The following is a 20825-nucleotide window of genomic DNA, read 5'->3' as shown; positions in this document are numbered from 1 at the left end:
TTCCTTGAAGCGTGACGAACCCTTTGCAACCTCCAGCAGGCTGGTGAGGATTTGGCTGCTCTGATCCCTATTTATAGTCTAACAGCAAGACGGACCTGGACCCTGGTGTCTGTTAATTCGTAGACCAATCCATCTGGCAGCTGCTTTTCCTTTAAAATTAGCAATTAAAATTCCATCATGAGGAACTGTGCTTTTCCTTGAAGCGTGACGAACCCTTTGCAACCTCCAGTAGGCTGGTGAGGATTTGGCTGCTCTGATCCCTATTTATAGTCTAACAGCAAGACGGACCTGGACCCTGGTGTCTGGTAATTCATAGTCCATCCACATCTGGCAGTGGAATCAGTCTGATAACCTCATCCACCTTAGGGGTGACTAGTATTACTTTCAAATTGGACTCAGTATACCTAGCTAGATCAACTTGCTATAGGTTTGTAAATAATACCTACCTATTTGTAATGGGGGCGGGATTGACTGGCTCTCCAATTAATATCATTGATAAGGACTTATAGTAGTAAGAGGTAATACCTAGGTGTAATGTATCTGGATGATGGATGTTGTTTTGAAAGAAGATCTAGCTGAGTAGGTATAGGTAAGAGGTGTAATGTATGCTGTTTTGAAAGAAGAGTAAAAGGTGTCCAATATGATTTGTAAGCTGTTCTTCTAATTGCTTAATTGCTATCATCAATCTAAAATGTACCTACTTATCTACATCGATAATATCGAAATAAGTATACATACATATTGCCAATTTTATTATAGACCTCTTTCTACACCTACATAAATCTACAGAAAGTAGTCTTCTATACATTATGTAGAAAGAGGTCTTTATAAGGAGGCCTTTATTTGGTAATGTGCAAGGTGCATAATTAAATTGATCTTTGCAAAGCACATAGGTACATAATCATAATAATTATATCACTGATTTTATACATTAGCTTTAGAACTAATTCTACATACATGTATATTATGGTTTATGGTATTTGCCTTCAAAAGTTTCTCAATGCAGGCATTATAATTTCGTATTTTTCGCAAATATCGTATAAGCACCGTCCACATCTACGCACTGCGACTTATTTTGAAGCTTTGGATATCAGTAATTGATAATTGATATCACTTTGAATTTAAATTAATAGATTTACCGCAGCACGGCCGCGATAGTGATCCTGTTAACTTCGTCGAAATCGAGAACACAGAATAGCTTCTCGGACTTGTCGAGTATGGTATTTCCTGCCGCAGTTGAAAAGTTCTGCAGTTGCGGTCATCAGAAGAAGCTCAGACTGATTTGCAGCATACCTGTTTGTCTTCATAGAGGAAAACAGAAGAGAAAGATAAATAGAACTTCTGATGATTTTATTTAAACTTTAAATAAACCACTGCATTAGGGTTGGGACATCGACATCGATGTTTTGAAAACATCGATACATCGGAACAAAAACATCGATGTTTTCACTGAAACCGTCCACACTACCTTGATGACAACATAAATTCACCTCGTCGATCGATATCGGCTGACGGTCATCGACATCGAACTGTAACAAACTGCTATGGTCTTATCGTACCGAAAGCGAAGACAGGATAGGAGAAAGCCAGCAGTTCCTAGAATGAACCTCAGCCGTTCAGGATAAAATGAGCCCCGGGCGGGAATCGAACCCGCGACCAAGCACTTACATGGCAGACGCGTTACCGTCCAAGCCAACTATCCTGGCACTGAATCTTTATTTTAATATGTACCTATACAGATGATAATAATATATATGTAATTATGTATTATCTATTGAAAAACATGGAAGGAAAGAAGGCCTAACGCCTAATGAAGTACATGTTGTGTATCCAATTCACGGAATGTGAACTTATTAGCTTGTATGAATAATGGCCAAGTCTTTAGCCACTGACACCTCTATCTACCAGCATGTTAACATGCATGCAGTCAAAATAAATACTCTACCTAAAATAACGAGAGAGAAAGAGAAGGAGAGATATATATAGAGAGAGAGAGAGGGAGAGGGAGAGAGAGAGATAGGGAGAGGGAGAGAGAGAGAGAGAGAGGGAATGACACATAGAGAGACAGAGAGAGGAGAAGGGAGGGAAACGCGAAAATGAAAATTTTCCTGGAATTCTTCAAATTAAGACGCATTTTTCAAGGCATTTTGGTATGCAGGAGTGGAAATGAAAATCCTATAATGGAATTTTTTTCACTTTGCTTTCTACCTGTCAAACAAGAGTAAAAAACAGGAAAGGAGCATTTTTTCTTTCAAGAGGTTTGATAGAAGGAACTGTAACAATGGAGGTCTTATCGTTCCGAAATCAGCGAAGGCAAGAGGACGGATTAGGAAAGCAAGTCGTTCCGAGAACGAACCTTATCTGTTCAGGCACTTCAGGCTCTAGGAAAATGTTGTTTAGGACGAAGTACCAAAAAAGGATCAAGATCAACCCAATTCCTCTCTACATATATTTTGTTGTTGGTGTTGGTGTTGGTGTTGGTGTTGGTGTTGGTGTTGGTGTTGGTGTTGGTGTTGGTGTTGGTGTTGGTGTTGTTCTTGTTGTTGGTGTTGGTGTTGGTGTTGGTGTTGGTGTTGTTGTTGTTGTTGTTGTTGTTGTTGTTGTTGTTGTTGTTGTTGTTGTTGTTGTTGTTGTTGCTGTTGTTGCTGTTGTTGCTGTTGTCGTTGAGGTGTAGCTGCACCGAAGGGGCTCTGATGTTTTTTGTTTATTTTTCTTCTTTTTTTTAAATACCCAATTTTTATTTACCCACCCAGTGGGTATTTACCCACGACCCATCACTAGGTAGAAATACACTACCACATCACATCACGTCACTTGAGCTCTTGGGGAGTCAGAAAGATGTAGTTCACAGTTTTCCCATAATATTGTAGGTAATTTTGTTGAGGACAGCTACACTACTATCACGTGACGTGAGGGCAGTGTGGCTTCCATGAATGTAATTATAACCTACGATACAAAAAACTGAGCCAAGAAATCCTGAACCAATCTTGAATAGATCAGTTGCGCTTACTTGGGTGGTGTTTCAAAGTCATAGAGCAGGAAAAATGAGGACCAACGGAATTTTTCTAGAAAGAAGATATTTTAAAAATAATTAACGAAAAATTAGCAACGTTCACTAAAAATTCATTTAGGACAGAGGAAATAGCCGAGAAAAAAATCAATAGACACAATAAATTGAAGGAACTTACTTTTTTTGTACAATACGTTTTTCTCTCAATTTTTGAAGGAGTTTCCTTTCGTCCGGTTTCAGGAAAGAAGATATTTTAAAAATAATTAACGAAAAATTAGCAACGTTCACTAAAAATTCATTTAGGACAGAGGAAATAGCCGAGAAAAAATCAATAGACACAATAAATTGAAAGAACTTACTTTTTTTGTACAATACGTTTTTCTCTCAATTTTTGAAGGAGTTTCCTTTCGTCCGGTTTCAACGCTTTCCATTCCATGTTAGTAATCTCATAATCACTGCCTTCATTTAAGAAGGAAGTTGACATTCGTTCCTGCAATGTTTTTTTCTTAATAGTATATGGGAGTGTTACTTTAAACCCCCCTTCTTCATCTCTTTCTACCTGCAAGAAAAATCAAATCAGTTATAAAATTGAAACTAATTACAAAGTACGCGGATAATTCATTACCTAAAAACCTCTTCGAAAGAAAAAGAAACTCCACGTATAAGGGAATGAAAATTAATCAAACCTTAAGTAAAAGTTAAAACACAGTTATAATAGTACATCAACTTACCTTTGGTGATTTCAATTCGTTTTTTAAAGTAAGTTCTACCAGCTTCTCATTTTCCGAGTTTATAACTTTAATTAAAAACGTGCAGCTCATCTTAAGCTAACAATGACACAATGTAATTGATTTTTTTTTTTCTTCACTATTTATTGCAGCTGCAGCTAACAATCTAACAATCACACAATGCAATTGATTTTTTTTCTTCTTCACTATTTATTGCAGCAGCTAACAATGACACAATGCAATTGAATTAACCCTTTCCATCTCTCTCCGCACAGATTCCACTCATCCTTTGAATTTCCACATAGCAAATTTACTGTGCTGGTCTTCTCCCTGTTTTATGTCCCACGTCCCCCCCCCTCCCCCCCTTACTTCAATTTAGAATGCACTTTTGGAATTTCACGGGTTATTTTTTTCTTCTTCGTGTTAGCGAATTTCTTCGAACAATTTAAAATGCACTTTTGGGGTTTAAAGGGTTATTTTTTCTTCGAATTTATTGATCATTATTGATTGTTATTTTGATTAGAAACTAGTGCAATTCTGGGAACTAAGCAATTAAAATAACAATAGGTGATAAGTGAATCTCATAATCAAAATCAAAATCAAAAAATTGTTAGTGCAATTCTGGGAACTAAGCAATTAAAATAGCAATATTAGAAACTAGTGCAATTCTGGGAACTAAGCAATTAAAATAACAATAGGTGATAAGTGAATCTCATAATCAAAATCAAAATCAAAAAAATTGTTAGTGCAATTCTGGGAACTAAGCAATTAAAATAGCAATTTTTACCAGGATCACGAAAATGGTGGTGCAAATTTTGTCCAGAAAACCATAAAGCCAAAAAACCAAAAAAAAAAACTGGTTTTTGGGGAAAAATCAAAAAAATTTGGCTCCCGGCTCGTTACCAGGATCACGAAAATGGTGGTGCAAATTTTGTCCAGAAAACCATAAAGCCAAAAAACCAAAAAAAAAAACTGGTTTTTGGGGGGATTTTTTTTAGAGTCATATTTTAAGAAAAATAAACGTCATATTTGAAGGACTCTGGTGATGAGTGAATCTCATTTCTCATAATCAATAATCAAAAAAAATTGGCTCACGGCTCACCTTATTCCTCAACTCATTTCTCATAATCAAAAACCAAAAAAATTTGGCTCACGGCTCACCTCATTCCTCAACTCATTTCTCATAATCAAAAATCTACGCTTGTAAATTTGGCTCCCGGCTCGCCTCATTCCTCAACTCATTTCTCATAATCAATAATCAAAAAAATTTGGCTCCCGGCTCGCCTCATTCCTCAACTCATTTCTCATAATCAAAAATCTACGCTTGTAGCCTTACTACTACCATTCAATAACTGCTGATGTTTGCTGAAGTGATAGCTACGATACTTATGTTTTTTCAGAGTCTTATGTGCAGTGCTCTTGTTAAGGTTGAGCTGTCGACTTATTTCTCTTACACTCAGAAAGGGATCCCTTTCCACAAGGTTCAAAATGTTGGTCTCATTTTGAGAAGGAACTCTTCGGACATGTGTTGATGAGACTCGTTTGTCATGGAGAGAACCATCATTATTAAATTTTTTCACTGCCCTAAGGACTTGACAATGATGGAAATAGGCACATTCTGGATGCTGTTCTAACCAAATATCACGAGCCCTTCTAGCACTGTTACCCTGATAATACAGTTTAACCAAACCAATTTTATCCTGTAAAGACAACATTTTTTAAAAAATAAAAATAATGAAAATTCACGTCTTTCCACAAACTCAGAAGAAACAAAACTAAAGGTAGGCATCAATCAGGGACAATACTTTTGTCTACAAGACAATTTTTTTTTTTTTTTTTTTTTGGCCAATGAGTTGAGGAATGAGGTGAGCCGTGAGCCAATTTTTTTTGATTTTTGATTATGAGAAATGAGTTGAGGAATGAGTTGAGGAATGAGGTGAGCCGTGAGCCAATTTTTTTTGATTTTTGATTATGAGAAATGAGTTGAGGAATGAGTTGAGGAATGAGGTGAGCCGTGAGCCAATTTTTTTTGATTTTTGATTATGAGAAATGAGTTGAGGAATGAGTTGAGGAATGAGGTGAGCCGTGAGCCAATTTTTTTTGATTTTTGATTATGAGAAATGATACTACAAAAATGGTGTGATATATTTTTTTAAAAAAGGAGTTGATATTTAATTTGACAACATATGTTTAAATTTGATTTTAAATTCTTCCGTGAGTTGTTGATGTTTGAAAATATACTCCCAGTTTACTTTGTCTTGAAATTTTTCAATAAATGGCTCGCTCATTTTCTGATAGATGGAAAGAATGTTCCAATCAAGAAGGTAGTCAAACTCTCGCATTAGTCCTTCAGTCAAGTGCTGGTAACGAGAAACAACTTCTTTATTCTTATACACTTTTGATAAATTGTTTCTTAAAAACTCATCGCTCAGTATTTGGTGTTGAAATATAAGTTTCCAATCGAGGTACTCTGCATATCTATACATGAAATCTTCAGACAACAATAAAAAGCTTAAAATAAATGGAAATACGTTCCGTTTAACTCGAGGGTTAAATGAACTTTTATTTATGAAACAACCAGATCAAAAATTGGTTACAAATATGGATGAAAGAAATTTTGAAAAAATTGCAAACGAAGCCATGTTTACTCCAGTAAGGAAATTATCAACGCTGAAAGGACTACAATATTTAAGTGGACGTGGTGTGTACATGGGTGAAAATAGCAAAAAGAAGGATTATGTTTATTGGGATGATCCAAATGAATTAGTTTCAAGGTTGGAAATTTTACACGCTTCAAAATCTGCCGGTCACAGTGGACATGATAATATAACGCTTTTAATTCACAGAAAACCTTTCATATTTGCGCTTGCGAACTACACTTGACCTCACAAACTTAGTACAGTGTCATTTTTTTCATTGGACTAACACAATACAATTTTTTAAATAAAATGTCAAAACATTCTATCAGCATTAGTTCGTGAATTCCCTAGGAAAAGTCATATTCAGAAACTTTCTCTATACCTTACACCTATTGATACAACACGTACATTGGAAAAAAAAATTAACGATAGTCAATTCATTGATGAAACTCGTGGAAGGGAAATATTTTTATCACAATCTACATTTCAAGAATTTGAAAACAAAGTTGATTTAAATTTCAAAAAGATTAATGAAAACTTGATTCAAGTTGAACGAAATAGAAAGGATGATACGAACCCTTAACTTTTTAACTGTAAGTCCCAGGTGTATGAAATCACCACCAGTGAATTCCTCAGATAAAAATACATGAGTTAACATTTAACTTTAGACAAGAAAAACTGTTTTTACATGTATTTTTCCTATGGCGCACATTAAAAGTGGACACACTGTATATGAAAAATGATGTTTGTACTTTATTTATTACAAATGATGGTATAAGATTACAACGGATTAGCCATGGTGGAATGATGTGAAACAATTGCTACCTGCCTTCAGGCATAGATACAATTCGCATTATGTACATTTTGCAGATGTGTACCCTTTGTCGTGAATTTTGATTGACAGTGGAAGCTTACTATAGATTTTGGCACAACATAAATTGAAAAGATGAATGTGGTTTTTTTTTTATATGAAAACAATTGACTTTTTATTGACACTTTATTATATTAAATTTCTATTACAAACTTGACTTATAAGTATGACTGAACTGTAATTTACTTTATTCAAATATTCTAAATAAAACTTTTAATATCTTTTGGAAAAGCTAAATTTCGTCCATCTTCTACTAGGACTTTTTGGCTGACTAACTTTTGAAAATCCACTCCTTTACTCGTTGGCAAACATGAACATAAACAAGTACATCAGCTGTCTAATTAGATTAATCATAATTAACTATTTCTTATTACAAAAACACCCTCGCTAAAAACACCTAATTCCTGACTCGTATCTAATCTCGCGCTGTTCGCGTTGACTTACCTTGAGCTTGAGCCAATTTGAAGTTAAGGAAGAGGCATGCATATTACTCATAGGTTAGGTAGATATCTAGTGACACAACCACGGTTTTCTACTATCCTTCTAAAGCACAGCACATGTAGGTACTGAAGTAGGTATAATCAGGAAAAGTTAGGTTTAAACAAATTAAAATTCTACAGAACCACTGTTTTCTACTATCCTTCCAAAAGTTCCAAAGCACAGCACATGTAGGTAATTAGGAAAAGTTAGGTTCAAACAAACCGCATCAAGTACAGGTTGTACTTTCCAAAGTTGTGTTTTAGCTTTTACTTCTGAAGGAACCTGGAGATTATCTAGAAAATGAATATTAGTCCTGATAGAATAGAACCTATCTCGCGTCATTGTTTGTATGATTTCTGACTGCCCATAGATTTGTGACCAATAGAGATGAATCCTTGGATATTTAAAAGCTCCCATGATAGTATTGATGCCAAAGAATTTCATAATCTCCGATTGATTCAATGGGGGAGACATCACTCTGCCAGTACTTTGCAGAAAGTAGCAGCATCATTCAACAAATCAAGAGTAAAATATTTCAAGAAGTATTCATGAGGAGGCTTTACCTCACTTGTGTAGTTGTTTGGTGGAACGGACTCATAGGATCGTTTGCTACGGTAAGTGGTCCTTTTCCAAGTTAATGAGGCTGTGAGAAGTTTTGCTTTGATACTTTGTGGACTGCTTGCAAGTTTATGATTATTTTGAGTTGGCCCTGTCCTGGAAGAGTTTTGTGAGGCAGGGGCGTCCCTAGAAGTGTCAACTGTGGCGGGCGCGACCTGGGAAGAGTCGAGTGAGACGGGAGTATGTAAACAAAACTCAAAATTAGTCAAGGAGGTTGAAAACCAAAAAATATACACATTATAAATATACAGAAAAATGCACAGAACTTTGGAATTTTGTTTTAGGAATTTCAGTGGAGGAAGGATTCAATCATAGCTGCCACACGTTGCAATGCATATGGATTCAGATGAATTAAATCTGGTCTCTTGGGGCGTCCTTCGCCCATGTTTTTTTCAAAATATTCGGGTATTTCTCAAATTCTCGCGCAAAAACAAGCCAAAAAACGGCAGAGGGTTTATTGTACGCAATATGATTAATATTCAAGTTTTCGTGTAGTCTTTCCATACTACTATTAGGCTGTATAGGTGGTCAGACAACTTTTCCAAATTTACATCGTATGACCTTGATATAGCTACTCAAAGTACCCTCTTCCAGCGTTACGTATACGTAACAGCAGGCGCCTATGGGTTAAGGGTAGTGTTGAAAGATGTTAGTTCCTTGGATCAGATCCCTCTTAAGGGTGATAATGTGTATAGATGAAACATGAGGTGGCCCTGGCCACAAGGCCAAGGCCTTTACTGCGTTTTACTCACATAATGAATTACTCTCAGTGAACTGGCCCCTCTATTGTAAACTTAGCAATTTAGCAACATTGCAAGATTATTTTGTATTTAAATTGAAACAACTTCAAAAATAAAAATATGATTTAGGTTTGGAAAATATTTGGAAAAAATCTAAAATGGACTTCTACGCCATGGTGGCGTTCTCTCTCTCTCTCTTTAGGCTAACGACGCCATTCTCAAAAAAAAAGGGGGCGTTCCCCCCCCCCCTTTTAGAATAAACCCCCCATTTCAAAAAAAAAAAAAAAAAAAAAAAAAAAAAATCGAAAAGATTTCTGATTTCCTATTGATTTTGACTTCAGTAGCGCAGACTACACTAATTGAGCTTCTGCGCATTGTTTTGGAAAAATAGAGAAGCCGTTCACGAAAATGAATAATCATAAAACGCCTGACTAAATAATTAAGGGTATGCAATTTACATTTTAGCATCTAATTAATTAATGCACATTGCATAATCAATGAGTTGGAGGGGGATTTTTGGGACCCTAGATATAGGACATTTATGGACTATACTACAACACCAGACATTCACACTGTGGACAACTTGATGCCGTGTTTGATATTTTAAATGTGGATTGTTTTCCGCCCACATTCTGAAGTTCCTAAAAAGAAGCAAAAAAAAAAAAGATATCATTAGATAGGTATTATATGAAAACCATTATTATATTTGCCTACACAACTATGTACCAATCGTACCAACCTACTTTTCAATCAACACAGTTCCTACATACTTTGAGAGAACATTCCATGCAGATGGGTCCATGACATTTTATACATTTGTATGCAGTTATTCTTTTCTTAGTGTAAGAACACAATAGAGCGGCGAGCATAGAGCATAGAGCTACATCGATGATAGAGCATAGAGTACGAGCATAGAGCAAGATTGAGGCTAGCCACAGTAAGGAGCAAAGCGCATAGATTAGCCCCATGTTTTTCCCTCCTTTCCCAATGTTCAATATATTATTGTCATTCTTCAGTTTTCCTTTGTGAGTTACTTACTTGTTGTGTTCATTTCCACGGCTACTTCATCCCATTTCTTGTCCAGAATGTACCTATTCCGATGTATTTTGCTATGTAGTTTCCAACCTATCGGATAGCTCTTGTTCTTGTCGTTCATCATTTGGCACATCATATGTCTTTTTAATAAGCTGTCTTAGCTCCAAGGACAAACTAGGAGCATCTAAGCGTCGAACTGTGGTTAATATCGGACGCCACCAACTTCTTTGGGAGAAGCTGGAAAACCCGCTCCCAACACTTCTGGTTTTCACTCCTGCCAACGGATATATGTATCTCAGGGAAGTTAAGCCTTTTTCCCATGTGGCTTTGCCAGAGACTTCCCAGGCATTTCGTACGCCGCTAAATTGTCCTCCGACAAAGACAACCACTGTCCTCGCCGGCCAGTCGCAGCGTTGATGTATTGGACGACCTGATCATCTTCGATCGGTGGACAATTTTCGTTCAGCGTCAAAAGTCGTTTCCATCCATCCCATTTGAAAACCAGAGGCCAATGTTCTTCTAGTCGCCGACCAACGCCATTGGCTTTTTCAACGTCGTACCACATGTGAATCAACGCGAAGCCACGAGCGTGCAATTCTTTGATTCCGTAGGGCCAACTCGATCTTTGACGAGCGCTGATGTACCATACTGGCGGCGAACCAGTTTTCCTAAACAAGCCGAGTCGCACCGATTTAGGACGAGAACGTGATGCAGCGGTGGCGGTGGTGTAACCGATGTCTGAAGGTGGAAGCGGCGGTGGCGGCGACACCGATAACGGACAAGTTTGTTGGCGGTTGTGTTGTTGTTGCTGTTGTGGTAGCTGCAGCGGCGAATCGCTGTCGGATGTTGACGACTGCGAGTTTAATATTTGCGCGACGCAATACCGATTGATAGAAGCGTCGTTGTTGTTGGACGGTGTCGAGTCATTGGTGTCGTCGCAAAACTGCGACGGTGGCGGTGGTGGTGGTGGTGGTGTCGGCTGTATCGGCTCTAGCGGCGGTGGCGGTGGTGGTGGTGGTGGTGTCGGCTGTATCGGCTCTAGCGGCGGTGGCGGCCGAGTTAAACGAAAAGTTTTGAGATCTCTGGGCGTTGACGGGACCGGAGAACTTGCGCGGCGCTTAAAAATGTTGTACATCAGCCTGTGCGTCTGGGAATCGCTCTCGGTCGTTTGAGTGTTCTGATGAACTTGCGTTAGATAATCAAAGACGTCGTTGAGTAGGATTTGATTTTTTTCGCTCGCCGTTCGTATATATTTCTGATCAACCGGAGGGCGTCCAAAAACGACATCGGCTGATTTTAACGAGTTTCATCTTGTTGTCGGCGGCGTCTATCTGCTTCGTGTCTAGCGTCGTCCTCTTCGGCGGTAGTCGTGCTCGAAACGGTGGGATCAGAAATGATGGCTCGTTGCCGCCGCTGCTGCTGTTGTTGTCGGCGATATTGGTCCGCCGCCGCAAGTCGAATCTCGTCTTCGGCTTCGGTCGTCGTACTGGTCACGGTGGGTTGTTGTTCCAGTAGATCGATACTGCGCACGAGAGATATTCTCGACGAGCCCGCAGCCGTCGATGCTGCAGCAGAGTCGAAACTCACAAGTTGTAACCCCCACAGCTGATATTATAAAGGGTGGCGCAAACACCCATGTTGGCGTTTTTAGTCAGTCTTACCAATATTGTTTTGGTAATGATGAAAGAAACACCCTCTGCCCTATGTGATTGCCTGACAACCTCGACCTGTTGTTGGGTACAACGAGGTTGACTGTGGAGGCTACCCGCTCGGAACTAACTGAGGAGCCGTGTGCCAAAAGGCTCCTCAGTGCAATGTTCGCTAATACTGGCGTAAGAAAAACACGTGTGTGTTGATTTTTTTCAGTGTCGGAGCATCACCAACCGTGTGCCAAAAGGCTCCTCAGTGCAATGTTCGCTAATACTGGCGTAAGAAAAACACGAGAGGGCGTGTGTGTTGATTTTTTTCAGTGTCGGAGCATCACCAAAAAAAGTGTAAAATTTAAATTTGTACGGAATTGTCATTGGAAGTTTTTGAAGTTAAGAAACAAGGGAGCGCGAAGCGCGACCACATGCACAACCCCGCGAAGTCCCGGGAGCGCGCAGCGCGACCGTATACGCAAATCCGCGTAGCGAACACGCGAAGCCCTCGAGATATTCTTTAATACATATTCATATGCATGGGAATAAATCTATTGTTCTGTTTCAAAGGTTCAAAATCAACCAAAGGTAAATCTTTTGTTTTGTTTAAAAGGTTATATGCATGGGAATAAATCTATTGTTCTGTTTCAAAGGTTCAAAATCAACCAAAGGTAAATCTTTTGTTTTGTTTAAAAGGTTAAAAAATCAACCATTCTTTAATTTTATTCTTTAGAGTGATTGACAGGTTTTGTAATAGTGTCACCTCTTTAGATCTAGGTACCTATATAAGATGTGTAGATAGTTTGCAAAAGAATCTGAGTGAGGTCTACAGTTCACAGAACCACTAGTAGACTTGTCATATGTTTCCACCTCAAGATTCAACAGGCAGTGTCACTTTCCTAAAAACAATAAAATTACATACCTTTGGGAAACACACACATGAAGTTAATATTGTCCCAGCCTGTTCCTGGAGGTGCGGATGAAATGCTCCATCAAGAAGTCTCAGTCCTCGAGTCGACCCAGTTGCAGATTTGAATTTGAGACCACTAGCTCCAGGAAACTGAGCAGTGACTGTGGATAGAAGCAAGGTGCCATCTTCTTCTGTTGGCAATTCAATAGGGTCGAGATCATTCCTCCTCACCCGGTGTGCCGCGGAGACTGTTCCTCCGAACCGATACACAAAAACAAGAGAGAAGGTAAGACTTGATTTAAACTATAGACGGGTAGCGCAAGGCCACCGTGAGAGCTGAACTCGGGCACGGTTCATCTTCCTGAACCAATACATATGAAATCATGGTGAGACCTGCAAGAAATATTGAAATAAGTAGTTGTATAAATAACTCTGGGGTTATGGTTATGTGCTGGGTGAGGTAGTCTATGCTTGGACTGACTTTCTTCCATTTTTACCCCCTCTAAAGTTAGAAGCACTCTGGGGTTATGGTTATGTGCTGGGTGAGGTAGTCTATGCTTGGACTGACTTTCTTCCATTTTTACCCCCTCTAAAGTTAGAAGCATTATCCACTGTAGACATTCCAACAGTATGATGGCACAGGACTCGAATAAAGTGAAAATGACACATGAATGCTGTTTCCACTCTTACCAAAGTTTCACTTGCTTCTGCAATGTATACATGGCAAAATGCTGTAGGTACCATTCATTAATATTTTCTGCACGAGTAAAATCTACGCTTAAAAATTTGGCTCCCGGCTCGCCTCATTCCTCAACTCATTTCTCATAATCAAAAATCTACGCTTGTAGCCTTACTACTCACGCCTGATACCTTCCGAGTCACGCGCTCGCAATCCTCTTCACTACATATGTGGTCCGAGCCACTGACAACGAAAGTTCCCTTCAGTTGCCGTGTCCCGAGATTGATCACACCAATGTATGACATACACTTGCCCTGAAGGGCATGGCATACCACGCAATTGTTGTCGTCGTCTTTTCTCTCGTTAATGCTCTCGATCGTTCGACGCGCGGAGACAAGCTTGCGGAATAGTAACCTTACGAACATTCGGTAATGCATCTCAGTCATTAACGAGACGTTACAAAGGAACTCCCCAACGCCTCCAAGTAATGCTCTTTCCATTCTTCTAACTACACACCTTAATTTTGAGATATAGGCTTTCTTAAAAACCCAGGTTTCGCAACCGTATAAAAGGGATGGCATTACACAAGATTGAAGTAATTTAGTTTTAAAATTGATTTTAATATTTTTGCTTTTTAATAGATGTTTATATTTAGAGAATGAGCCCCATGCTAATTTGATTCTTCTAAAAATCTCAGGCCATTCATCTTTTTTAGAAATTAGGCTCCCCAGATAAATAAATTCATTTACCTCCTCTATATTTTCTTGTCCCACTCTAAAAGTTCCCTCCCTACTTTCCACGTTCAAGCACATTAGCTTTGTTTTTGATGGGTTTATCAAAAGACCTACTTTTCCCCCCTCTATTAGTAACTCACTCAGCATTTGTTTAAGGTCTTCTAATTTCTCGGCAAATAATACTATGTCGTCAGCAAAACGTAGATGATTTAACTTCTCCCCAACGCACATGTCCGTGACATCGGTGTCGGAAGACATCATATTCTTTATGTCCTTGAAGGTGGCCATTTCTCCAAATATCTGGACAATTCTGGCTCCACCTTCTACTTTGTCGCCAAGTTTGTGCCACATCTTGGCATAAATCTGTAATTCTCGTACTTGATCGGGTTTGATCTTTTCTGAACGTATTCTGGCGTCCTCCGCATCCGCAGCTGAGAGGCATATGGATATCCAAATCCTCTTGTCGGAGTTGTTGAACATATTCAGAACACGTCCATTTGATCCAATCCCACCGTACTTCAACTCGATGACCTTGTCACCCTGGACGTACTCGTCCAAATTGTACCTTACGTACTGTCGCTTGTTCATGCTTAACTCATCATCAGTCTGAGATACTTCCTTGAAATAAGTTCGCAGAAAGTACTCATTCCGAGAGAGATTGCAAGAAGGAAACACAAATTCATCATTTATGACGTCCATTTTGCGTTTTGTAGAAGCAGAAGAGAAAGGAAGTGAGATAGGAAAGGCGGTCCCAAACGGAAACCAAGTGGAATGGGAATATAATTATATATATTTCACTTCCAGGATAATAAAAATAAATGAATAAATATAGTAATATGTGTAGCTCTGAAAGCTTTAGACTTTTCTCCTCGGGTTGCTGTACAGCGTTCCCGTCCTAACACAATGCCAATATGAATGGGTTATTATCCCATTTGCCAGGACAAACCAACCGTTCCCAACCAAATGGATAAGTAAAAATCCTAGACGATGCTCACGATGCTGCTGCATCGAGTTGAAGTACGGTGGGATTGGATCAAATGGACGTGTTCTGAATATGTTCAACAACTCCGACAAGAGGATTTGGATGTCCATAAGCCTCTCAGCTGCGGATGCGGAGGACGCCAGAATACGTTCAGATAAAATCAAACCCGATCAAGTACGAGAATTACAGATTTATGCCAAGATGTGGCACAAACTTGGCGACAAAGTAGAAGGTAGAGCCAGAATTATGTGATTATGATTACGATTATAATCGTAATACGTATGAATTTTGTTCGGAAAATGTTTACATTTCTACCACATCCATCTACATTAAGATGGTGGATTTCCAAGTCTCATTGTGAACCTGGATTTCTTGAAGAAGTGTTTGAGTACATCAAAGTCAATATTAAAGATGCCCCAAATTTCCCTTCTGAGTTCTCCCTCGTATTTGATGCAATGTCAATTAGAAAGCAAGTAATATGGGACAATGTAAACAAACGTTTTGTTGGAAATGTTGACATGGGTGGTCTTTCTGATGAATCCACTACACATGTATCAGAAGCTCTAGTGTTCTTGTGTTGAACTAAAAACCAAATTCAAATGTCCAGTTGGATATTTTTTGACCAATAAGGTCACTGCAGAAAATGCAAACAAACGTTTTGTTGGAAATGTTGACATGGGTGGTCTTTCTGATGAATCCACTACACATGTATCAGAAGCTCTAGTGTTCTTTTGTTGGACTAAAAACCAAATTCAAATGTCCAGTTGGATATTTTTTGACCAATAAGGTCACTGCAGAAGTCCAAAGCCAGCTTATTGTAAGCTGTATTAAAAAACTTCAAGCAGGGGGTGGAACTTGGTTATGTTTGTTTGGCTGCTAAGCTCACATTCATTTTCTTATTTTGAAAATTGATGTGCCTCCCAGATAGACGATTTGCAAATTTCAAGCCAATTTTTTTCTGCTCTGCCACAAGACTCTCAATGAACCTCCATTTTGGAACAAACATAACCAAGCTTTTCCAAGGTATTGTATTAGAGCTTGGTTAGAATAATTTCATCTTGATAGGCAGAATCCTTGGTACCTACTTCCTAAACTAATCAATTTCTTGGATAAATTCTCCTGCTTTTCCAGATGCTTTGAATCAAACGGCCACCAGGGTCGGACGGTTCAAAGCCTCAAACAAAAATGGCAGATACTTAAGCATCATGTCAAGCACGAGAATGCCGAGTCCATGGCTGAGATATACAGTACTGAAGGAGACCCAGCAAGAAGAAAACGATTTCTGATGTGAGTCGCCGTGTTCAAGAAAAAAAATTTCGAGTCTCTCTCTCTCTCTTTCTCTTTAAATTTTTAATATTTATTTAGGTAGGGTAAGAAGTCAGCCACCTTGTGACATTTTCCCCTGGGATTTGTTAAAAAATCTGTTCGAACACTTAATTTACACGTTCCAGTACTCAGCCACTTCCCCTTAATAAAATAAACATTCCATACCTCCCCTCTCCTGCTTTCCTTCATTCTTACCGAATTCAAAGAACTCGGATTTTGCTTGAATGGAAAATTTATATTTTATAGAAAGGTTTAAAAATTATTTTATTATTTAATCGTTTTATTTGTTCATTATTTAAGTATTTTATTTAATGTCCCTTCCCACAGGATATCATCCTTAATTTTAAAAAGAAGATTTATGTGACATTTCTTGGAAGAGGATTTTGACTCTGGTTTGTTTCGGGTTTTGGATAATACAGATTATAATCGTAAATTGAATCATAGCACATTGCTTGCTCGACGAAATTGCTAAATGAAATATTGATTTTCGGTCAGCTCTGAGATGGTTTACACTACAAACCAATTACACAAAAATAAAAGGAACTCTTCAAAAAATCTTATAATAATATTATCACATAATAAAATAAAAAAACAATAGGTTTAACCTTTAACCAAACAAGCCTAATGACATGAATCAATCTACAGATTAGTAAAGTGGACTGAAGTCGGTCAGGTCAAAGGAAAAGGTTACAAAACTCTTTTATCTGCTTACATTGTTTGCATTTGGAGATGGGAGTTTGTCACATACTAAATCACACTTTTGAATGTATGATTTTTCATTTGTTAGTTTGAACTTGTAAGTGCCTAAGAGTCTTTGGAGAAATTGGACCTCAATATCACCATCTGTTACATTTAGAACCTTGCTAACATTGTAACGAAAAGTAGCTCTGTTCTTTGTGTACACTCTCACAACAACAAAGGATCCGACCTTGTACTTTTCTTCAGTATCAGCATTTTCTCCCACGTTGAAGTCAGCGTCAGGATCATCACTATCCGAGTACACGTAGATATTACCTGAAATCTACATGGTGTTCTCAAAAGTAGGTAATATACCTGTACCTACTACTTAGATAAATTTAATATACCTACCCAGATTACATAGTAAGCTCCCTAGCTACCAAGTATGTACATAGGTATATTGGGTAGGCTACCTACCTATTATTCCAAAAGTACCTATGTGCAAAACAGTTGCAAATCCCCATAGTTAGGTCTTGCTGATCTGGAACATTAGAGTTACAGATAGAAACATTAAAGAAGAAGAAAAAACTCTCCCCTGTAATAATATGATCTCCAGACCAAACATCCCTGCTCAAAGTTCCACTTTATGTAAACATTGTCATAAAGAGTTCTCTGAAGAGCAGTACCCACCTGTGTAGGTACCTACCTATAAAATTAAAGTGGACATTTATTATTATTTTATACAATGCTTTGGCTAGATATTATTACTCATACCAAGAATGTGGCTGGATGATGTGAAGGAATGTTTGGGAGTGGAAAGCTATGCTGAGTGTAAGGAGTTGGTAATGGATAGAGTTTTGTTCAGAACCTTAGTAGGTACCTAGTAGAGCGTCTGGCAACCATCAACACTGATGAATGATGATTCCACTGAATGATGATGTGATGATGATGCTTTGGCTTACCTTTGTTCTTTGGAGCTTCCAGCTGCTTCTCCAGATGCATTTTTATTTGTGAACTCAAACAACATGTTCACATCCAGCTTTGGAATGTTAGTTGAGTTGCATTCAACAAAACCTTGATCCATTTTAGATAGTGGGGAATAAAATGGAAACAAAATTTACTATACACTTAAAACTAAACACACAAGACTTTAAATTGAAAAGAATACTCAGAAAAACAGTCAAATTAGCAGATACAAAACGCAAAAAAAAAGATGTGATCAGATCAGCAAGAGCGAGAAGAATTTCTTGTTTAAATTTTTTTCATGGTTGGTTACGTCCCACGCAATGTTGCCAAGCGTAGGGCGCATTTCTAAATTTAAATCTCATTATTTTTGCCGCGCATACTTTGATGACGATTTTCTTAAAGAAATACTTTAAAAAGAAAATTATTTTTGAATTATTTATTATTTTTGACGATCTTTACGAAAAAAATACATTGGGACAGTTATATTTTTCGTGAGAATCACCAATCGTAAAATCCACTGTCACAAACCCATATGTGCCCAGGTTTTGCTTTGGTATTATGCACTTACCTAAAAGCAAACTGAAACAAATCCAAGCAACGAATCTTTTCAGAATTGCGAAAGCTCCCAATGTACAAATTGATTTTCTTCAAATTACTCATTTTGAATGGCCTTGCAGGTATGGAAGAGAGGGAGCTGAATGAGCACTAGTGTGTTGAAGAGTCTTTTTAAGTATATGATGAGGTTCTTGAAACTTTTTTCGTGTGTGTGTTTTGTTTCACACACAATTAATCTTCCTTTTCTTTGACTTCTTTGGTTTCAATCACATTCTCTGGTGTTTCTTCTGCTGCTTCTTTTGTTTCACACACAATCATATTTTCCTTTTCTTCCACTTCTTTGGTCAACGAATCTTTTCAGAATTGCGAAAGCTCCCAATGTACAAATTGATTTTCTTCAAATTACTCATTTTGAATGGCCTTGCAGGTATGGGAGAGAGGGAGCTGAATGAGCACTATTGTGTTGAAGAGTCTTTTTAAGTATATGATGAGGTTCTTGAAACTTTTTTCGTGTGTGTGTTTTGTTTCACACACAATTATATCTTCCTTTTCTTTGACTTCTTTGGTTTCAATCACATTCTCTGGTGTTTCTTCTGCTTCTTTTGGTTCACACACAATCATATTTTCCTTTTCTTCCACTTCTTTGGCTCCAACAGCCTAAATCAGGGGAAGTAACCCAATAATAGAGTTCTTCCACCCTAAACTTGTGGCACCCTGTCACCATTTTTTTTTCTCAATGTAGTAGGTACCTATATATTTTTTTTTTTTTTTTGTAAAACCAGATTGCCTTTTGCTGATCTCGAGATAAGAGTACTACAAACCTACATAGGATGACCAAAAATATGTCTCCATTAGTTCATCTGATCATTGGCAAGCAAAACTGTCAAAGAGACATAGCTTTTCGTTTCTTAAATGGAAGGGGAGTGAAGAGTGTTCGAAAAGTCACATTAGCCGAATACATATTTTATAAGATTAAAATGTTTTTCTGCAAAAAAAAGCAAGGGACTAAGGGGACATTTTTTTCTGGGGATTTTCAAAAAAAATATTTACAGTAAGGAAAATGAGAGGTAAGTGGGGAAGGAAAGGAGGAGAAGATGAAGAGAAGGAGGAGGAGAGGAGGGAGAGAGAGAATGAAAGTAAATTATGTAAAACGGAATTTCCTGCAAAAGGAAATTTCACATGGAATACATTATTATTATTGTCTCTTAATGTACAGAGCAAATTCATTCACCTAATGTACCTATGGGTGTACGAACATTAAATTTATATACCTACCTATGTACATATATGTACCGACCTCTACCTTTTTATACTTAACTAATGTACCCACCATCAGTACAAGGGTGAAACTTCACAGCGAATTCTCTCTATCTCTTCCTCTATGCCTTCTCCTCTCTTTCTCTCTCTGTCACCCTTACCTCATACGAAGGGAAGTAAGAATAATTTTACAACATATCCTATCTCTCTTTCTCTTCTCCTACTGTCTCTCTCTCTTTCCCTTCTTCTTCTTCTAGCCTCTCTGTTCCTCTCTCTCTCTCTCTTGCTCTCTCTTTCTCTATCTCTATATTTCTTTCTCTCTCTCCCACCTCATACAAAGAGAAGTACCTAATACAACTTTACAACATATCCTATCTCTCTTTCTCTCTCACACACAAGGGAAGTACATACAACTTTACAACACAACCTACATATCTCTCTTTAACTTCTCCTACTCTTTTCGCTCTCCCCCCCCCTCTCTCCTCGTCCTACTCTCTCTCTCTCTCCCCTCCAGCTCTCTCACTCTCCCTCTCTCGTGATATTCCAGGCAGATAAAATAATTAATATCCCTGTGGCCTGGCAAAATGTATTACGGTCGCCATATTGAAATGTTCGTTTTGTAAAGTTTTTTTCTAATTAAAAAGTAACAAGAGCCAAGTGACCCCTATACACGGTCCAACAACTTTGTAGAATGTCTTTTCACAGCACTTTTTTTATGGCTTTCTTTAAGGTGGCAGGGTTCTCCTGGAGGAGCTCCTCCACCCAACTGCATACTTCCTTATTTCCTCACAGGTTGAAATGGAACACAAATCAGCCAACAAGATTTTTATTATTATTATTTTAGCCTTCCTACTTAACCCTAGCCAGCCTAGTTAGCTTAGTTGGTATTTTTTAAAGAGGTTTGACAGAGGGAACTGTAACTGCTATGGTCCTATCGTCCCGAAATCGAAGAGAGAAGGAAGACAGGATAGGAGAAA

At 38.1% G+C, this 20825-nt stretch overlaps 2 protein-coding genes across 2 annotated transcripts; both read right to left on the bottom strand.

Annotated features, from left to right (window-relative positions):
* Nucleotides 1-9360: 9360 nt before the first annotated feature.
* On the bottom strand, nucleotides 9361-11998 carry LOC103516799. Its single transcript, XM_026829096.1, has 3 exons — nucleotides 11133-11998; nucleotides 10440-11078; nucleotides 9361-10320 (listed from the first exon to the last, which is right to left on the bottom strand). The coding sequence occupies exons 1-3, from the start codon at nucleotides 11254-11256 to the stop codon at nucleotides 10196-10198; spliced, it is 888 nt and encodes a 295-aa protein (XP_026684897.1). The 5' UTR covers nucleotides 11257-11998; the 3' UTR covers nucleotides 9361-10195.
* Nucleotides 11999-13499: 1501 nt separating this feature from the next.
* On the bottom strand, nucleotides 13500-15075 carry LOC113470563. The gene is made up of 2 exons (XM_026829099.1): nucleotides 14312-15075; nucleotides 13500-13828 (listed from the first exon to the last, which is right to left on the bottom strand). Exons 1-2 carry the CDS (start codon nucleotides 14781-14783, stop codon nucleotides 13500-13502), a joined length of 801 nt encoding a protein of 266 aa, XP_026684900.1. The 5' UTR covers nucleotides 14784-15075.
* Nucleotides 15076-20825: the final 5750 nt, after the last annotated feature.

The sequence above is a fragment of the Diaphorina citri genome, unplaced genomic scaffold (assembly GCF_000475195.1).
Source record: "Diaphorina citri unplaced genomic scaffold, Diaci psyllid genome assembly version 1.1 scaffold1667, whole genome shotgun sequence".
Classification (NCBI taxonomy): Eukaryota; Metazoa; Arthropoda; class Insecta; order Hemiptera; family Psyllidae; genus Diaphorina; species Diaphorina citri.
The sequence above is the reverse complement of the archived record's forward strand: the minus strand, read 5'-3'. Positions and strand labels throughout refer to the sequence as shown.

Bases quoted from the DNA above. Each gene is read 5' to 3' on its own strand.
- LOC113470563 (XM_026829099.1), bottom strand. From the start codon at position 14,783: ATGGACGTCATAAATGATGAATTTGTGTTTCCTTCTTGCAATCTCTCT. The intron at 13,829-14,311 runs GCGTTGGGGAGA...CATTACTTGGAG, and splicing joins CACCGATGTCACGGACATGT to GCGTTGGGGAGTTCCTTTGT.
- LOC103516799 (XM_026829096.1), bottom strand. From the start codon at position 11,256: ATGTACAACATTTTTAAGCGCCGCGCAAGTTCTCCGGTCCCGTCAACG. The intron at 11,079-11,132 runs CACCACCGCCAC...CACCACCACCAC, and splicing joins ACAGCCGACACCACCACCAC to CGCCACCGTCGCAGTTTTGC. The intron at 10,321-10,439 runs GGAAAAAGGCTT...CGATATTAACCA, and splicing joins GTCTCTGGCAAAGCCACATG to CAGTTCGACGCTTAGATGCT.